The following is a 19280-nucleotide window of genomic DNA, read 5'->3' on the forward strand; positions in this document are numbered from 1 at the left end:
GAAGCCATTGTGTTCTCATATTCCCTCTTTCATAGACAGTGATGATGATTGGTCAGGGTAATTAATGCAGTGTATGATACATTTAAGATAGGATGAATCTCTGTGATGGTTTCTTCTCCTGTGATGAACACTGCGTGCAATGATATAACATTTTCAAGTTAAAAGAAAATGTATTCCTTCCTTACTTAATAGAAATGTAGTGCTGTCCGTAGTACAATATTGGAGTTAAGGTCCATGCAGCAGCTTATTATGTGACCTATACATTTCGCTGGCTCCTCTCCTGAACTCGCAACTTGACTAAAGCTTGATTAAGGTTAGCTTAGCTAAAAGCATTTTTGTTGCCAGCGTGTGTGCAGATGTGATGAGAGACCATGTAGAAGGAAAGTTTTAAGTTGTTTTTCATGGGCATCCATGAGCAGTTATTATTCTAGATAAAGAATAAAGAAAGAATTGTTGCAACACTAACTGCAGTGCTAGCTGATGTATTGTATATCCAGTGGAAAGCAACAACAAGAAATAAACCAAGTTGAAAAAAAAAGACAGATTTTTTTCCCCAATTGGGAGACCACATATTTGTGAACTAACTTACATTAGCATTCAAATGAGTTCTTTCTCTCAAGTCTCATAGGCAGCACATGTTGGCTTAAGCCTGCACCTCCTGTGGTGGCAGTGGAAAAGGTTCGGCAGGAATGTGGTGATAGACCTGGGAACCTTCTCCTTGAACTATTTACTTTGCAGTCCGCTGCCTGTGACATCATATCCCAGACGCCAGACTGTATAAATGTATTGAGGCGGTCAGCTTTAGTAGATACATCCTCTCCAGAGGAGAAGAGGAAGGAGGTGAGAGTGAACAAACGAATTTGAGCAGAGAAGAGACGGAGGTGATGAGGATGGAGAGAAGAGCCTTCCAGCTGGTCTGTTCAGTACTGCTGTGTATCATCACCCAGGTAAGAGCTGCCTGAGGACACCTGTGAAATGACACAGCATTCTATTCTATTCTATTCTATTCTATTCTATTCTATTCTATTCTATTCTATTCTATTCTATTCTATTCTATTCTATTCTGTTCTGTTCTGTTCTGTTATATTCTGTTGGTTGGGTTGGGGGAGTCTTGACATCAGCATGATGGGAATCACAAAAATTACAGAGTCGGGATTTCTGAGGTTATGATGCTGTTCAAATCAGTCATTAGTAAAAAAAAATCCAGAGTCAGATCTGAACCTTTTAACCAACTGTTAACACATTGTATATGATGTGAGATCATCATCAACGAATTCCCAGTGGGACTGTCCCACGAGACATTGTGACTAAACTCCAGCACAAACTGCAGGTTTGTGTGTCTGTGTGTAGGTGACGGCTATTGTGAGCAGTGGTGGAAAATGAATGACGTGTGTATTTCTGATAGCAGTATGTGGTTAACGCGTGGTCGTGCAGCTTCACCTGATGTGATTGTGCTCTTCCTCTTACAGTTTGTTGTGTCTGAACACAGTGTTCAGACAGCAGACTGCTAAAAGGGTTTGAATTTACATAATGTTATTTTAACACTGAAAAGTGAGTCCCTAATGGTGGAGGATTATGTCTCTGCAGAAGTTATGTTCTAATTACACTGAACCTGGGAGTGTTTCTTCCTGGAACTATTTCCTCTCTATACATTACTGTCAGGGAAACGTGTGCATTACCTTAACATAACCTTTACATAAACATGGCCAAGACTTCAACTTAGCTTAACACCAACAGTATGCACAACAATCTACTGTCTCAACAGTGCAAACAGAGACTGTCGTGTTCTTCCTCTCACTCCAGGTGTGGTGCCAGCTGTGCACAGGTCCGTGTCAGTGTCCGTCCACCGTGCCGCGCTGCCCCTTCGGCATTCCTCTGCTGTCAGACAGCTGCGGCTGCTGCCAGGTATGTGCCAGGCAGGAGGGTGAGGCCTGCACCGACCGGCTGCCCTGCGACACCCAGAGAGGCCTGCAGTGTGACTACAGCGCCAGCTTCCCCGGAGGACCAGGACAGTGTGTCGGTGTGAACACAACACCACTCCACCTGTAACACTGCACCTACATAAAACTGCTACTGCTACTTCAGCTGCCGCTAGAGCACCAGTTTCTGTGTCTCATGCATTATTCTTACATTTCAACCACTGGAGCGTGTTGATACCTGACCATCCTTCACAGCTCAAACAACATTGATTGTTGCTTTTGAACCAGTTACCAGTCATTACAACTAAAAATCAGAAATACACCTTTGTTGATGGATTTGTAAGATTCATTTAAAACGTCTTCATTTCCAGGCTCTGGTAAACAATGAAATAGCTGCACACATGTATTAGATGGTACTTTTAAGTGATCCATGTCCTTGTTTAATCTATGCAAAAACTAGACTGCTGTATTATCTATTTATCAATAAACTGCTCAGTGTCATATGACATGATATGAAGGAAGGAATCAGTGGTGAAAGCAAAAAACTAATGTGAGCTTTCCTGCACAGGTTTTAGTGTTTCCTGTGTTTGGGCTTCAGAGCTGTCATTTTGTCTGAACCAGTGTAAAACTGTGATGTAAGATTTGCTCTCGGTGTGCACACAAGCATGTAACCACAGCTCCTTTGTTTGGTGTGCATTGCCAGAGGATGTGTGCTCCGTATAAGCACATCTGGTCTTAGTACAGATGTTTCATTTGATTGCATTTCCTGTTTCATTTAGAATTCATTTTGAACATGAAACAAAAAATTATGAAATGACAACATGGATGGAACAACAAAAAAAGGAAACTCTAAAACGTACAATATAATTCCATTAACATAAAATGCCCATAAAGGCGTGCAACACTTGGTCAGGACACTGATGTGAGTTTTTGTGTCTTCTGTGAGGCAACAAATGTTTAATTTCTGACTAATAGCTGCACCTCTTCTGTAGATAGGACAAACCATCATCAGAAGAACACTTCCAGGCCAGTGCATGGTTCTGTGTAAAGTCTGTGATTCAGTGAAGTCAGTATTTCTTGCTAATTCTCTTAGAGTAATTACTGGAAGATAACACCCTTTTTTTCCCAGTAGAGCCTTGTCTGCACATGTTCTTCATAACTTGCACTCCCCCCCCACCCCCACGCACTCAAACAGGTCAGAACGAGCTGGGCTGTGAGGTGAACGGCAGGAGACTGGAGGAAGGACAGGTATTTCAGCCTTCCTGTGCCCAGCTCTGCCGCTGCCTGGGAGGAGGCGTGTCCTGCGTCCCCCTGTGCAGCGATGATCTGCAGGTACCTGCCGATAAATGCCCCAGCCCCCAGCTGGTGAGACTGCCGGGCCGCTGCTGCAAAGAGTGGGTGTGTGAGGGCACAGACAACAGCATTTCTTCAAATCCATCAGCAGGTAATCAGGCCAGTGAGCTGAGAAACGAAACAAAGATTACTGGAAACACATGTCAACATGTTAGTCCGCTGAAGTCATCAGAATAACATAAGGTCAGGAGAACCTGCTGAGGAGAAAAATGCACCAAACAACGCTACAGTGAAGACTATGAGGCTTTTTCATCTCTCGCCAGGATTTGAAGCATTTGGATGATTTTCAGTTAATTTCTTTGAAGCTGTTTAACTGTATGGACCCATGCTCCGCTAACACAATGGTTCGGATGGTGCTTGTGATGTGTTTCAAAGCTGAAGGGGTGGCAGGAAGATAAAATAACCGTGAGCACTATTCTTAGCAGACTAGTTTCATCTGAGCGGCAGTTTATAACATGCCAGACTGTTTATGTGCTGTATTTCTTCACCCATGAGCTCTCATCAAAGACACCTACTTCAAACAGTTCTCAACCCGATGCACACAAACCCACACACACACACAATACTTTCCACTCTCTTTTTTTTTTTCCAGCTGAGCAGGCACGTCAGGATCATGGGGGTGGGCTGTCTGGCCTGCCGTTTGGCTCCATCTCCAACTGCATTGAGAGGACCTCAGACTGGAGCCCCTGCTCCCACAGCTGCGGCCCAGGTGTCTCCACCCGCACCACCAACAGGAACCGGGCCTGTCTCCTGCAGACCGAGACCAGACTCTGCCAAGTCAGGCCGTGCCAAGGTCTGTTGCCCGGGCTCCAAAGGCGGCAATCGGTCAGTATATAATCAACACATGTTAAGTACAGTTCCTCCTAACAACATGTGCATACTTTATACAAATACTGAGGTGCTGTACTGTGTGTCTGAGCATCATCCACGTGGATTTAACTCCAGTTATAAACAGACCCTTTATAAGAAATAAGAATATCATAGAGTACCACAGAGGTGATGTATTTTTGTAAACCAACCCAGATGTTAGCATCACAACTGTAACAAAGACCAGTTTATGATCCTGACAGGTCTTGTTCAGCATCATAGGCTTGTCTGAAAAGGTGCGTTTTAAGGCAGGATGTGAAAGATGTTTCATGTCCTGTCGCGTAGTTCCTGAGAAGGGGGGGGACAACACCCATTGTTCACAGCAAATATTTTGTCATTGCAGGAAAGTCAAGATGAAACTGATACCAAGTGACATTATAACCTCACAGTGAAACGTGTGTTACTGTTAACACCACAATTCTTAGAAGCCCAACGATTCATGCACATTGGTCCTGGGAAAAAACACTCTTCCTAATAAGTTTTGTCCCTGGAGGATATCGGTGGGACAACAGCACAGCACTAACAAACGCCTAACACAGGAGTCTAGTTTCCATCAGCAGACATTTTATTCACGACAACTTAATTACTATAGTAATCACAAATAAATTTAAAATTTAAATAAGATAATTGTTTTTTTGTTTTTTTACACTTTCTCACAAGCTAATATGGCTTTAGTAGATTAGTAGACTAGTCTACAAATGTTCCTATGTAAAAATCAGAAGTAGGCCTAAATGAAATACAAACCCAAAAGGTAGACTGTAGCTGTTGGGTCCAACTAATGTCGACACAACATAAACATGCTTATGCACGGCAGTATACCAGTATACTTAATTTAACTTTTGAGAGGGCTCAACCCTGATTTTGAAGCCTCCTAAGAAATGGCTGAGAAATGCATCTGTCCCAAGAGACATATCAGCGGTAATAAGAATCGTATATCTGACAGCCCGAGGATTAGACTGTTATTGTATCAGTTCAGATCAAAAACAGTAAATAGGAAATACGTAGATAGCATGGTGAAATGATAACCACTGACTTTAAAGGTTTGGGCCCCTGAATTACAACACAGTAACACAGCTGTGTCATAGTACCACACATTTAAACAAAATAAATGAGCATTTAAATTAAATGTATTTTATTTAGACAGCACAAGACAGGTTCATGTCTTTGGTTGGATCATCTCTGTGACATGTACTGGACTAACAATAACATTAGCTTTTGGGGCAATCTAACAAATATTACATTGAATTACACAACCTGCGTGCATGTCACAACAAAACACTACACACAACATTTGTCTTGACGCTGTAAACACAAAACTTTATCAAAGATCTTTGATAAGGAACCTGGCAACTGTGGATCCCACAGGAAGTGACCACACATAACGTAGGGCAATGACTAACTACGTGTTACAGTGAATAACAAAGTACTGTAATGCATGTACTGTGTCACTGTGTGTTTCAGTTGCTGAGGGTGTGTGAGAGCAGCTACAGTTCACCTATTTCCATCCAGCTTGAACACCAAAGTTGCTGGAGCACCAGAGCGTACCGTCCCAGGTTCTGTGCCCTGACCTGTCCAGATGGAGGCTGCTGCAGCCCCTCACACACCAGGACGGTGTGGATGCTTTTCCGCTGCCCCCAGGGCAGGCTCATGCAGCAGCAGGTCATGATGATTGAGTCCTGCTCCTGTAGCATATCCACCTGCCGCCAATCCCCAGCCACAGCCGGTCGGACTGTCCTGCCCTGGCTGTGAGGTCCAGTTGCAGCTGCAGAGGGGCAGGTCCCATCTGTGAGGAACCAGAAGACAAAGATGATCAGACAGACTCCCACTGACTAATGTAGCAGAGCAGGATGTTGAGCCAATATTTCAAAATTATAGAAATTCTACAATCAGGATGTGAAAGTTGACTTTCAACAACAAACGTGCATAGAAACGAGTGTGTAAATGTCATCATACTTGGTTCCCATGTACTAATCTGTATCCAGATTTAAAGAGGAACTATGCAGAATTTTCACAGCTTCATTTTTTACCTTAGTTCAGCAGATTCAAAGTAATTGTGATGGTTGAATAAATGACTTGTAACTTGTTACAGGGAGAATGGAGGCGCTCTGCCTTCTTTGCCAACCTTGCAATAGCAGTGCCCCTGAACCGGTGTCCTAGCTCTGGTGTCAGTGGCACCGCAACACAAAAGGCGCCCCGTAACCCATAATCTCTTGTTGATGACAGATAACACTACAAAAATACACACAACATAACGCGTAAATAATATATAGCATTATCCACTGCTCCATGGATTGCTTTCTCACCAGCTTCGTTTAAAACAAATGCACATGGCCAAGAGGAAGGTTAGCAAAACAGCGGAAAAGCGACCCTTAGTTCCCCACCATCAAAAACAAGGTAAAGTTAACTTAACTAACATTTTTCCCACATTCACCTGCAGTTCCTGCTTTTCCCATTTAGCTGCAGACCAACAGAAAACTAGCCAATCCGCTCAGCTCTTCACAGCATTTTAGTGTGCTGTTGTTACTGTTTTGGTTCCGTCTGCTTTGTTTGAAGAAGCCCCAGAAATCCCCTGGTGCTCGACTCTGGGAGCGGTGGAGACCAAACACAAAGCTAAAAGAGAGGGAACACTGGAGTGTTTCATCAAGTATGACATACAAAACGATTAATAACACATTTGCATGTGACAGCTTTTCAAGTTTCAAGTTAACCTCCTCTGGCCTCGGGCAGCATTTTGTTACTGCTACAGCAGAAAATGAAACAAAAATGTCTACACTTGAGCTTAGTGCTTCAGTTCATTTCAAACTGAATTTTGCATAAAGCCAGTCAGTGACCATAACAATGTTCTCATTGGTTGATAGTGACTCTGAATAAGAGACAAGCTTGTAACACAACACAGCACGACCCCAAAAGATTGTGAAGGGTTAACCCTATCTCCACATAAATACGTGTTTAGCCTCAAAACATCCACTGAGGAAAAGCTGCACTGCTGCCAGCATCTTATGGGTTGGAAGCTTATTACAACTCAGTCTGTTCATAGCCAAGTTTGTTTACATTTTGTCCTGGTGCATCTGATGGCTCAACTGTCCTATGAATACAAACCTGGAGTAGTGCCTGGGAGTTTGAATTAGAGCCCTAATTGTGCCTCCTGCTTAGACTATGAGTTGAGTTGAGTGTAGTCTCGTTCCTGGATGTATCTGGTAAGCCCCCAAACATCCATGTGGTCCCCTCAGGGGCCCTCAGTGTACAGGTTGGCATCTACAGGGAGTGTCAACTGGAGACAGACTGAATCAATTAATCTATCCAAGTCTGTGGTTCCTCCTCAGGTAAAAGGTAAAACATCAGTCAGTCACCATCTGCTTGGCTCAAAGCTGCTAAAACCTTTTTGTTTAAGGCAGTGAATTTGATTGCTGGCAGTCTGTTTGGTAGCAGAGCAGGTGGGAGAGGGTGAGAGCCAAACCCAAACCATAGAAAACGCCATTTAAGTAGCAGTTTTAGTCAGCAATAACATTTCTGATAAATCTATATGCCATTTTTCATTTCAGTGAGGCCCGCAATCACACTTTTTTCTTAACTGAATGTTTTACCCTGATAAACATATAATTTCAACAAGTGCTCAACAGAAGCTCAATCGATAAAAACAGTGTATTAGAGGTTTATATCCCTTAAATCAAAAACAAAAAACTGACTTTGATTTTTCCCTCATTTTCTGTATAAAATCTGTTGTAACCATTTATATGTTGCAGTTGTTGTAAGTGAGCTGAAGTTTATATGTTTATTTATTCATGAGTTTTGTCCATTCTCAGGAATAAATATTTAGGCATACAAAGATGTTTTTGGTCCCTGAAGAAAGGCAGGTATCTTGCTCAAACAATCATGGAAATATTAATTTATACATTATCTAGAAGCTTACATGTTAGGGGAATTAAAGTTCTATAGGTAAATGCCCATGTGCTTTTTGATTTTTAGGTTCTATATTAATACTGTGAAAGCATCAAAGCCACAGTCCACAGATAAATGCACACAGCCTGTATTCAGAAATTGAGTGTTAAAACTTAAAACTGTAATATTGTGATGTCACAACAAACCTAAAGCCTCTGTAATTTCCCAGCTTGGGATCAATAAAGTATATCTATCTAAGCCACCATCCAAGCTTGCACGATTTAGTGTCTCTGAGAGCTTCCTCTCCTCTGATTGGCTCACTGCAGAGCTCCCAAGAGAAACCTGTGAGAGTAGATAACTACACTGAGATGTTTTTGGTTCATAAAACAAACATATCTTCCGATGGATCAACATTTCAAATAAAACACACAAGAAGGGAAAATATGGAGCCTTTGTCTACATTAATGTCTACATTAATGTAGATAAAGGCTGAAATAAGAGAAAGCTTTATGGTTGAAGTTAGATTTTTAAGTTTTCATATTGCATGATGAAAATTCTTTAGAAATCCAGACAGGGGAGCAAACCAGGTCCATGATTAACATCTAAACTGATGCAGTGCTACATTCCAGACGCAGTGCCAACCTGAGATATCAACACACTGAGCTGGGGTAGTGTGAAACTGAGGCCAACTTACAGTAAGTGTAGGGTTTTTCCAAAAGAAAATAATAACATGTTAGTAGCCTACACAACACTGAACCAGTGTTCATAGGTTTCATTTGCATAATGCTTTGATGTTCCTTTCACTTTCAAAAACTCTGATAACCTGATTAAAGTGACATTTATTCATGTCTTATGGTTGTAATTAAATACTTGCACAATCTTCTCTGAGTTGTAAATGTTACTACTTGTTTGAACACTGTTTGGCAGGAGGGAGTGTCTCTCTCTCTCCCTCTCTCTCTCTCTCTCTCTCTCTGTGTGTGTGCAGCCTACAATATTACTAATACACAGTATAGGCTATATTAGGCTACTTATATAGGCAGCAGTGTGTAGGTCGTCTTTCCTGTTCTGCTCTGATCATGATGATTAATACATTCTGTGATTTGTTCTGTGCGCGTCCCTGGTGTCAACTTGTATGCGTCAGCCTGAACAGGAGATGGGCGGGAATTTTCTTGGTTTCGTATTCGTTTCGGTTTTGGACTTGTTCCCGGAGGAGAGGAGATGTGTGCTGCGGCCACTGTCTTGCTGTTGTATTTGCCACTCGAATGAAAACGCGATCTTAAACCCTGGAGATGTCTGACAACGGGACCTGCGGGACCATCAACCTGAACTTTACGCACAGCGTGCTGCCGCCCGTGTTCATCACCGTGTTCGTGGTCGGGACTCTGTCCAACATCTGGGGGCTGAGGAGCGTGTACAGCAGCTGGAACAACATCGGGAACATCAACATCTTCATGCTGAACCTGGGGGTGGCGGATCTGCTCTACCTGTTCACTCTGCCCTTTCTAGTGTACTACTACGCGAGCAACAGCGACTGGCAGTTCGGCCAGCCCTTCTGCAAGATGACCCGCTTCTGCTTCAACCTCAACCTCTACGGCAGCATCGGCTTCCTCACCTGCATCAGCATCTACAGGTATCTGGGCATAGTGCACCCCATGAAGGTGATGGGGAAGATCTCCAGCTGGCACTCGGTGGTCATCAGCGCCCTGGTCTGGCTCCTGGTGATCGTTCAGATCCTCCCAGACATGTTCTTTGATAAAAACAACAACGGTTCTGCCTCGTGTTTCGACACCACCTCCAACGAACTGGTCCACCGCTACCTGCCGTACAGCATCGCCTGGACCGTCACGGGCTTCGCCATCCCCCTGGTCATCATCCTGGCATGTTACGGACACATCGTCGTGGTTCTCGCCAGAAAAGCCAACGTGAACCCGGTGCTGAAGCAGCGGTGCCTGAAGCTGGTGGTGATCCTGGTGATCCTCTTCTCGGTCTGTTTCATCCCCTACCACGTTTTCCGGAACGTCAACCTGAACACGAGGATACTGAAACTGAGCGGGATCTGCCGCCCCACTTTCCGCAACGTCTACATCATGCACCAGGTGGGTCGGTGCCTGGCGTGTCTGAACAGCGCGTTAAACCCACTCATTTACATTGTTGGAAACGATGATTTTCTCGTGAAGTTTCAAAACGTCACCCGGCGGGCTCGGCAGTCTATTGCTGACCTGATGGGCTCAGGCGGGCTTTACAGCAGAACCACGGATTTATCCCCCGTCAGTTCGCCTGTGAACCAGCAGCTTCAGTCAAAGTCCCTTTTATTACCAGCAACGAACAATAAGACTGCCTGTAAACTGTTATCAGGGGACAGAGGTCATCAGGTCTCTGAGCTGCAAGAGCAAAAACAATTTGAGTGTTGCTGAAGGTGTTCAACCTGTGTGATAAAGAAAAAAGACTGCACTGAGTCAGTATTATAAAGCTGCTGTTTATATCCTGCCTTTTGTTATTTTATGTGCTTCAGTCCTGGTGGAGGAGCTCTGTGCTGAGGGTCCAGTCCAAGTGTATGGACCTTCTCATGACCTTTACACTGTTACAGCTGCAGCATTTGTTCACATGGCAGGGTTTGTGTTTAATTGAGACTTTTGAACTTTTGCTTTCACTTGTTTAATCCAACACACAGGAGGAGCCTTGCATGGGATGAACAGACGTGGTGCACAAAAACCGCTATGTAAAAATATTCTTAATGTCCTGTGAACCATTACATGCAAAAATCCTGTCAGAGCTTCTGAAATAAAAGTACAGAAGTGTTGAACTCTCCTCTGTATTACCTGCAAGGCCAGGAAACACCAGTGGTCAGATGTATGGGTGTGACAGAATCAGAGAAAGAAGTTTCTCTACCATTATCACACGACCCCAACTGTACCTGTACAGTACTACTTGCTGCTTGAGTTGTGGTTATTCGTTGACGTGTTGTGTGAACACGTGTGTGTGTACTTTCAGTTGCGGTATTTTTTGCAACTGAAAAAAATGTGGCGCTAAAGGAAAGCATTGTTTTCGAAGGAAGTTATAAGTGAAAGCGAACATTGAAATGGAGTGTTTACGTGGGTGTTTTTAAAGGTGCCGTCTCTCTTGAGTAGCACATGCTGATCTGAATTTATCACAGGTGACTATGTAGAACTACCTTACACTATCCCTCATCTCTTATGCCAAACTATTACCTTAAAGCAGTAGAGCTGCATTCCTGGATGATACTTGCAGCAACAGCAGGTAGTGATGAGCGAGGTGATGAAACTGAAAAAGTCAGTGTTTACAGTTTAAAGGCTCCAGATGTCACTTCATTAGACTGAAAGAACATCAGGTGATATGATGTGTATATCAGGTGTTCTGATGTCAGGTGTGTGTGTGTGTGTGTGTGTGTGTGTGTGTGTGTGTGTGTGTGTGTGGTTTACGACCAGGGTGACAGACAGGCAGACAGACAGAGGTGATAATATAACAACTTAGAAGGAAAATACAAATGAAGACTACATTTTGACCCTAGGAGAAACACCTGAGCCTTGGGAGGAATCTCTTGATTGACTGTGACTGATCTGCATGGAGGTTTGATGTCCAAAACATCTATTTTGACCTTAAAGCAACAGAAATTACATTTTCACAACAATGTTTGTTATCTTCAGACAAAATAGATGAGTAAAAGTGTTATTATATTTCTATCGTCTTAAGAGGAACAAATTTGACATCTTAACATGGACATCAGAATAGACGTTTTGGTCCAGGCAGCTTTCTTTAGTGACTCACTGGAGATACAGATAGTGCAGGTGTGCAGAGTGTAGCTTACTACGACTATATGCAGCCGATATTTACTTACTCTGTGCTAACATGGGAACTGGAGCTGCTGTCTATTTGCATCTCTGCCAAGGTCTGTTTCCTGTTTGTCAGTAAAGCCTCACACAGTTAGTAGTAAAGTTTACCTACTAGAGCCTTGAGGAACCTAATTGAAGTTTGGCAGAAGCTATAAAGTCACTACGGTATGAAGTATTTCACAGTTTCACCACCACAGCAGCTAGGACTGTATCGTATCATTACATTTAGGGACATTTTACAACTAGTTCACTTTCATGGCACAGTTTCACATGGTTCACACATGGTTTCAGGAAAGGGTGGGACAACCACAAACATGCTACACTCTGCAGATACACTGAGGAAGATATTGCAGTCGAAACATTTGTACCTCGCCACCTGCTTCATTAAAACACCAAAAGGACATTTTGAGAGAGCTGGCCTTTCTACTCTTTTTATGCTTTTACGAGCCATGCACCCATCGATTGCTTTAACCTGTGAGTGTGCTTGCTGATCCCTTTTCATTTGCATTCTGCAGAGTCGGTATGAACATAAATACTGGAGCAGCACTGTGGCTCTGAGAGTTGGGGGTAAATGCTCTACTGGAAAAGTCTTCTGTTGTTCAGTAGGTTTTCCGTGGAAGTGCTCATTGAGAAAGCAAAGTATCCTGTACCGTCTTGCAGGAAGTCAAGGCTGAGGTCTGATTGTGCTCTGGGCCCTGTTATCAGATCTGTGACATGCTCTGCTCCTAGTAGTTAGGAATAATAACATCAGCTTGAATCTAGTTCTCATCAAGGTATAAACAGGAACATAAACACAATAAGGATATAATTCCAGTGTCCAACATTTCCCCTAGCCCATTTAAAGGCACACAACGGCCATAAGGGGTCTCTTGTTAAACTGAGGGCAGGAAGATAAGAATTCATGAAGTACTTGCCAACAAATTGAAAACACACACAACTCTTTTCCTGGTGTGACGCCTGCTTTATTGAAGAAATACAGGAACTTTCACACATCCATCACAACATGAAGTGTTTTTCTTCCTTTTTTCAGAATCATTTTCCTGTCTCAGACTTTAAAGGGCAAGAATATACTTTCACTTTATTACTGTAATACAGAACCTAGACCTGCTTTATAATCAAACAACACATGAACATCTACCTCTTGGTTGTAAGGAGCTTTTGAGCCCTCTGTCCTTCTGAATATTCTGGTCTTTCAGTCAGGGTCACGTCGGACAACTCATTCTATCTGCGTCCTCAGTACTTGAGGTCTGGTGTCTGAGCAGGATCCAGGCCTTTTTATATACAGTCTATGATCCCAGTACAACACTGTGTTGTCTCTACAGATAAATATTAACATCTCACCATTTTCCCTCCCTCACATTCTCTGAATCTGTAAACACAGTCTGGTAAGAAAAACACAAAGTGGCTTGATGAATGTGTGTAAGAGCTTGGAGGAAACACCCAAACCAACTAGCAACCACAGACCACATTCACCTGTCTGTGACCTTACAAGCCATATATGTCCATCTACTGTATCCCAGTCCGAGCTGCACTTAAAGCCATTTTTGTCATTATCATTCATAAATCTAGAAAGCTATCCAGCTGTGTAGGATGATGCATGGTGTTTTTAATCCTGAAGAGCTGAGTGATCATTTGTTGCTCAAACTGAGGGAAATAGCTACGAATGGACAGCAGACCAATTTATTTGGGTTTGCTGAAAAATGAACAGAGATTATTCAAACCCTTGAAAACTATATGAATCTACTTCAACATACATTCAGCAAGAGACTTCATTTCATCTTTGAATAGATCCCTAGACTTTCAGCTACAGCTTCACAGTTTATGTTTGGTTGTCATAGATTACGAGGCCCAGTCTCCCTCATTCTACATCACAAGCATAATCCATCCTCTATACTCGCCTAATTTCTGTCCTGCTCAGATTTTCTTCTCTTAAATCATTGATGTCGCTTTTTTTTAAAGTCACTTTTTAGACACTTAACAATAAAGTTATTTTAAATATTATTAGAAGAACTTAAGATGCAGTAACTCAACACTAGTTTTTGATGATGATAATAATCTTCTCACTGAGACACAGCTGATACTGACCTTGGAAACCAAGAGAAAAGAAATCTGTGAAAAACAGATGCTAAAATTCAGAACAGCCATAATACAGATCGTATTTATAATCAATTAAACTACTGATCTAATCAGAGGCCCCTGACTGATCTGATTAAGTCTGTGAATGAGAGGAAACATCTAATAGCCCACAAACATGCAGCACCAGATGAAGAACCCAAACCTCAAAAATGATTTACCCGGTTACTCGGTTTGTCTTCACATTATGGGTTTAGGTCTTAGTTGATGTTTCCTAATCAATTATAGACTTGGTAGTTATTCATAATTTGATGCTTAAACCTGCCAATGAAAAACACAAAAAGCAGTTTTTCTCAGTTCGGCATTTTTACAGATACTGCACTTTGCCATTGTAGGGTAGAACTGACCACAGCTAGGAGCAAAATATCCACCAAGACAAATTGACAACAAAGACAGAAGGACCGGTGAAAGATGATCACTGCTGCGGGACGATTCTATTGTCCAGGAGACAGACAGTGAGACATCTTCTCAGACTCAGAGGTGAAACAGTGCAGGTGAAGCCTACCACACACATAAAGAAAATAAATTAGGGTGCTTTCACAGGGTGCAGTGTTAGGTCAATCTAAATTTAGATCGACCTAACACTGCAGGTGTGAAAGGGTGCTTTCACAGGGTGTAGTGTTAGGTCGATCTACTAACACTGCATGTGTGAAATAGGAAGTTTTCTGTCTCTTGAACCAGAGTTCATGAACCAGACCTCCCTGTCTCATCTCCAGCTGGTGCAGAGCGCCTGCCCTGCAGAGACAACATCTCTGCAGTTTCTTTTATGTGTTTTTAGGCTAAGGGTGACAGCCCCTCAGGTTTCGTTAATTTGTTTGTTTCTTTGTATTTTTGTGGGGTAATCAAGTGGTAAAAAATATATAAATTAAAGTTCCATATTTTTGCTTTACCTGGATTTTTTTCTTCCTTTTTTCAAGTGCTGATCCACACAAAAATAGCCTATTTTTGCAGGTTTAAGAACTTGTGTAGTTTTACATCTCCTCTCTCAGTCTGCTCTTTGGAGCTCAGTCAGCTGTGTGCATCTTTCTGCGGACTGGCCTTGATATAATATTTAGATTTACTTTATAATCAATCTAAAATCATAGGTCTCAGGTTACATTTTCCAGAACCATGTGGAATATAAACAATTTGTGTGAAACTTTTACCATAATTGTTGTGTGAAGCCTTGAATAATTGACCAGTAGAAATCTAATAGGTTTTTCCTTGAGTTCAAGTCAATGTTTGTGCCAAACTTGAAGAAATTCTCTTGCGTAGTGGAGATATTACATTCACAAGGGGAAAATCACCATGACCTTTACCTTTAACCTTTGACCACCAAAATCTAATCAGTTTATCTTGTTTGTCCAAGTAAACAAATAAGAAGTTTCCTCAAGGTGTTATTGACAAATGGACGGACATGAAAAATTATGGCACGGCACGGAGGTGCAGTGGTTAGCACTGTCGCCTCACAGCAAGAGGGTCCTCAGCTCTTGGTGCATGCGTGGGTTCTCTCCGGGTACTCCGGCTTCCTCCCACAGACCAAAGACATGCAGGTTAGGTTAATTGGTGACTCTAAATTGCCCGTAAGTGTGAATGAGAGTGTTAATGGTTGTCTGTCTGTTAGCCCTGTGATAGACTGGGGACCTGTCCAACCCCGCCTCTCGCCATAAGTCAGCTGAGATAGGCTCCAGCCTCCCCACGACCCTAGTGCAGGATGAGCGGTACAGAAAATGAATGAATGAAAAAAATCATGGACATCTACCTTTACTGCATGTTATTTTTAAAGGCCTTTTACATTTCAGGTTACTTCTTTGTATTTTACTGTTCAGCATGTTGGTCAGCTCTGCTCCTTCTTTTGTCTGGTGCTCACTCAGAAATGCCCGAGGTCCTCAATGTGATGGTGTCGACCCACTGTCCATAGACCAGGCTGACGGTATCTACTCTCTTGACCGAGAACTCATAGTACCTGCCAGAGATCAGGTTGCTCACCTCTATGTTGTGACACTTACTTGTGCATTTAGAGGACTGCCCGTGGTTGTCGATGGTTGGATGAAGGATCTTTACGTGGATCTCAAACTGTTCGTCTGGCTCCTTAGGTTCTTCGCCTGTGATGTCCCAACACAGGAACGCAGTGTTGGACGTCACGCACAACTTGGACTTGTCAAATATCACTGGCATTTTCATGACCACTGTTACGCTGAGCTGTGGGATGGGAAGGTATTCCATGTTGGGGATGAGATTCTGAAGGTTCAGCGGGCCCAGAGTGTGGGCCCTCCTTCTCTCAAAGTCCCTCAGGTACTGGTGAGTCTGCTGGAGCTTCTGCTGCACGGAGGCAGCGGCAGCTCCGTCCACCAAACCCTGCATGTGCTTAGCGATGAAGTCGTCCAGTTCCCTGCAGTTTCTGACAATCTCTTCGTAAAGCACTTGCAGAAAAGCGAGGACTATCTTCACCTTGGTTTTAGCCGTTATTATGGCACCTCGCAGCCTTCGCTGGTCTATCAGAGACAACAAGACGCTGTCATGTAGTTGTACCATCGGCTGCTGCTGGTTTGAGGTCTGCACCAAATCTTCCCGTTGGATTTTCAGGTAGTATGAGCCCCTCTGCATCAGCTGCAGTTCCGCCTGCATCACCTGGAACACAGCACAAAAATTAATCATTGATCCTGCAGTCAAAGCTCTGTCAGTAATTCAGGTTGAAGCTGGGTGGGACTGTGCTGAAAATTACACAATATCATCATATAACAGCAGGGATAAAGTAAACCCAAACAGGAGCAGCAGGAGAGTAGCTGTCGATCAGGACAGCCTGTACACGCCCACTCAGACCTGAGAGGAGGACGGATCAGGTAAAGTGAGCACATCTGAGCTGATGAACCAGCAGAGCTCTTTTTCCTTTCTGTCATCTATTATTTATTTCTCCTTTCCCAAGAAATGGCCAGATATTAGCACATACAAAGTATTACTTGACTTTGAAGGAGACATGCTGACCTTTTTAAATGGGAATGAAGCAACACACATTACATTCACACTTCAATGTGTTGCGCTGTATGATCAGCCTCATTCACACTGGACCTGTAGTAACATGTTTTCACAAGGTATAATTTTCAGTCTTAATCCACAGCAATGCTTCTCCACCATGGCCAACAGTTCAGCTCTGTCAGTTGTATATTTACATGTTAGCTATTAGTGCAGCAGATGATCTTTTATGCATTAAACGTTCTTGTGTTTCTATAACCCTGATGAGACTCCTGGGATTGAACTGAGCCACCTAGGCTGAGTGTGGCCCAGATTAGCACTTGGTTTGACATTTTATATTCTAATGCAGATCATGTTAGTTGGGCTCTGATGATTCAGAGTAAAAGACACATGCGATAGACAGTATGTTCCACTAACCAAGATAGAGTGATCACTTAAGTTGGTATGACGCAGTTGGGCGATCTGTTTGCAAATGTCTTGGGTGGTGTCCATCTGACCTCTGCCCTCCTGAGCTTCACATCCACCAACAATCATCTCTGTGAAGGTAAACTAACACACAGTTTGTCACGAGTCACTAAAACTAGGTGTATATAAGAAAAATGAACTTTCTATATGCATTAAAATGCCATGTATATTCATATCACATGATTTTATGAGTCTTTTACTGCACATCACATCATAAGACATTATATATAAATTACAATTATCACCAATAAAATAAGGCCTATTAATTTATTATCACCCACTATAACCCATCAGCCAATAACTGTGGGTGGTCAGCACACCTGTCCACATTGTCAACCACAGCACCACAGACTCAACACTATATAAACCATGAGTCCATGATATCTCCTCCTTTTCTGTAGTCTGATAATTTGATGACTGTCCTTTATTTTCAATAATAACAAAATGATGAGCACTACAGGGAGAGTTCCTGCTCTTAAACACACTGAAGCAGCTAAAGATCGTAGATTACATGATGCGTATGTGTGCCAGCAATAATGAAAAAATAGGGTTAGTGAGTTGGGCCAATTAATGTCCAGTCACTGTTGTAAATTGAGACACATTGCCCTTTATTTCATTTAATTGCTTGTTAAAACATGAAATGATCTAAGAAAACACGATGTAGCTGATAGCTAACTTAATATTTAATCATTATATAACAGTAAAAACATACCTGTTTCTTTTGTTCTTCCATTGTGTAGCTTAATGAGACTTTATTTATGGTTAAACTTGTTCACCTGCATGGTTACGTGGTTGCCCTGGTGACAGAATGATGTCAGCAGCCTGCAGCACCTTCAGGTTCTGTCAGACAGTGTTCACGACGCTGATACTATTCATCATCACACTGTAATTTACACACTGAGGGTCACTATGCAGGCCACAAGATAGTGAGTTTGCTCATTTGTATTGCTGTCTGACTAGTCTAATTCATTAATGGTATCCCACAATGTATTGTGACAGGTAGTGTACAACCAGAAATAGTTGAGAAAGGAGACAGTTCACTTTCATTCATTTACTGTTGTGTGGCAACTGAACCTGTTGGTCGAGTTTTTACATTCACCGTGATGAAAACCACTTCTGCTGATTGTAGATTATGTGCGTCACCTCCTGTGAACCATTTGGTTTTAAAGATGTATGAGGTATGAGGTCAAATTATTCTGTTCATTTGGGAAGTTCAGGTTGTGAAATAAGCTGAAGCATCTGAGCTTCAGTTGCTTCACTTCTCTACGTGATGAGAACAGGAACGTTGTTGCTTCCTTTCTTACCTCCTTTGAAAGAGTGAACAATGGACCTTCCTTCATTAAAGGAAAGGAGGAAAGCTGTCACAATTCCTTTCTGCAGTATAACTTAAATACTCTTGAAATGTGTTATCTTGCTTAGTTAATTCTCACTTCCTGTTGTTTGTTTGAGGGAGTCAGCTGAGTCAGTACAGTTGCATTTCTTTGTTCATTGCATGTGATCCACACTGTCAATGCCACAGAGGCAATGTCATAAGTAAATAATTTCATAGATGCACTCATAAATCAATGTTAAAAATACTTCTTGCATGAAATAACATTTGATTTGTTTGAAATGAAAACAATTTGTATCTATTTACGTTGAGAAAAAGCACATGTCTCAAAGCAAAATGGTGATTTTTGGTGAAAATGATGATGGAGAGCCACAGTGAACTGAAACCAAAGCTCACTGCGACTCAAGTCATCATTTGCAAGGAAAAGTGCTGCACAGCTGTCAACCACTGGAGGTCAGCAAATACAAGTTGAACAGCCATGGCATCATAATGTGAAGTTCAACTTTTTATTGCTAACTTTGCTGTTGGATA

At 42.4% G+C, this 19280-nt stretch overlaps 3 protein-coding genes across 3 annotated transcripts; 2 read left to right on the forward strand and 1 right to left on the reverse strand.

Moving 5' to 3' along the window:
- Positions 1–890: 890 nt before the first annotated feature.
- Positions 891–5888, forward strand: LOC310985664 (CCN family member 5-like; the record flags this gene model as incomplete). Its single annotated transcript, XM_083971283.1, has 5 exons — positions 891–947; positions 1804–2020; positions 3115–3363; positions 3865–4097; positions 5601–5888. The coding sequence occupies 5 exons, from the start codon at positions 891–893 to the stop codon at positions 5886–5888; spliced, it is 1044 nt and encodes a 347-aa protein (XP_083827409.1).
- Positions 5889–9252: 3364 nt separating this feature from the next.
- Positions 9253–10729, forward strand: LOC310985993 (P2Y purinoceptor 1-like). The gene has a single exon (XM_083971679.1). The coding sequence runs from the start codon at positions 9308–9310 to the stop codon at positions 10430–10432; it is 1125 nt and encodes a 374-aa protein (XP_083827805.1). The 5' UTR covers positions 9253–9307; the 3' UTR covers positions 10433–10729.
- Positions 10730–15847: 5118 nt separating this feature from the next.
- Positions 15848–18152, reverse strand: LOC310985665 (fibronectin type III domain-containing protein 11-like; the record flags this gene model as incomplete). The annotated part of the gene is made up of 2 exons (XM_083971284.1): positions 15848–16612; positions 18132–18152. The coding sequence occupies 2 exons, from the start codon at positions 18150–18152 to the stop codon at positions 15848–15850; spliced, it is 786 nt and encodes a 261-aa protein (XP_083827410.1).
- Between the last annotated feature and the right edge of the window lie 1128 nt (positions 18153–19280).

Source organism: Trachurus trachurus, assembly GCF_905171665.1.
Source record: "Trachurus trachurus genome assembly, chromosome: 5".
NCBI lineage: Eukaryota > Metazoa > Chordata > Actinopteri > Carangiformes > Carangidae > Trachurus > Trachurus trachurus.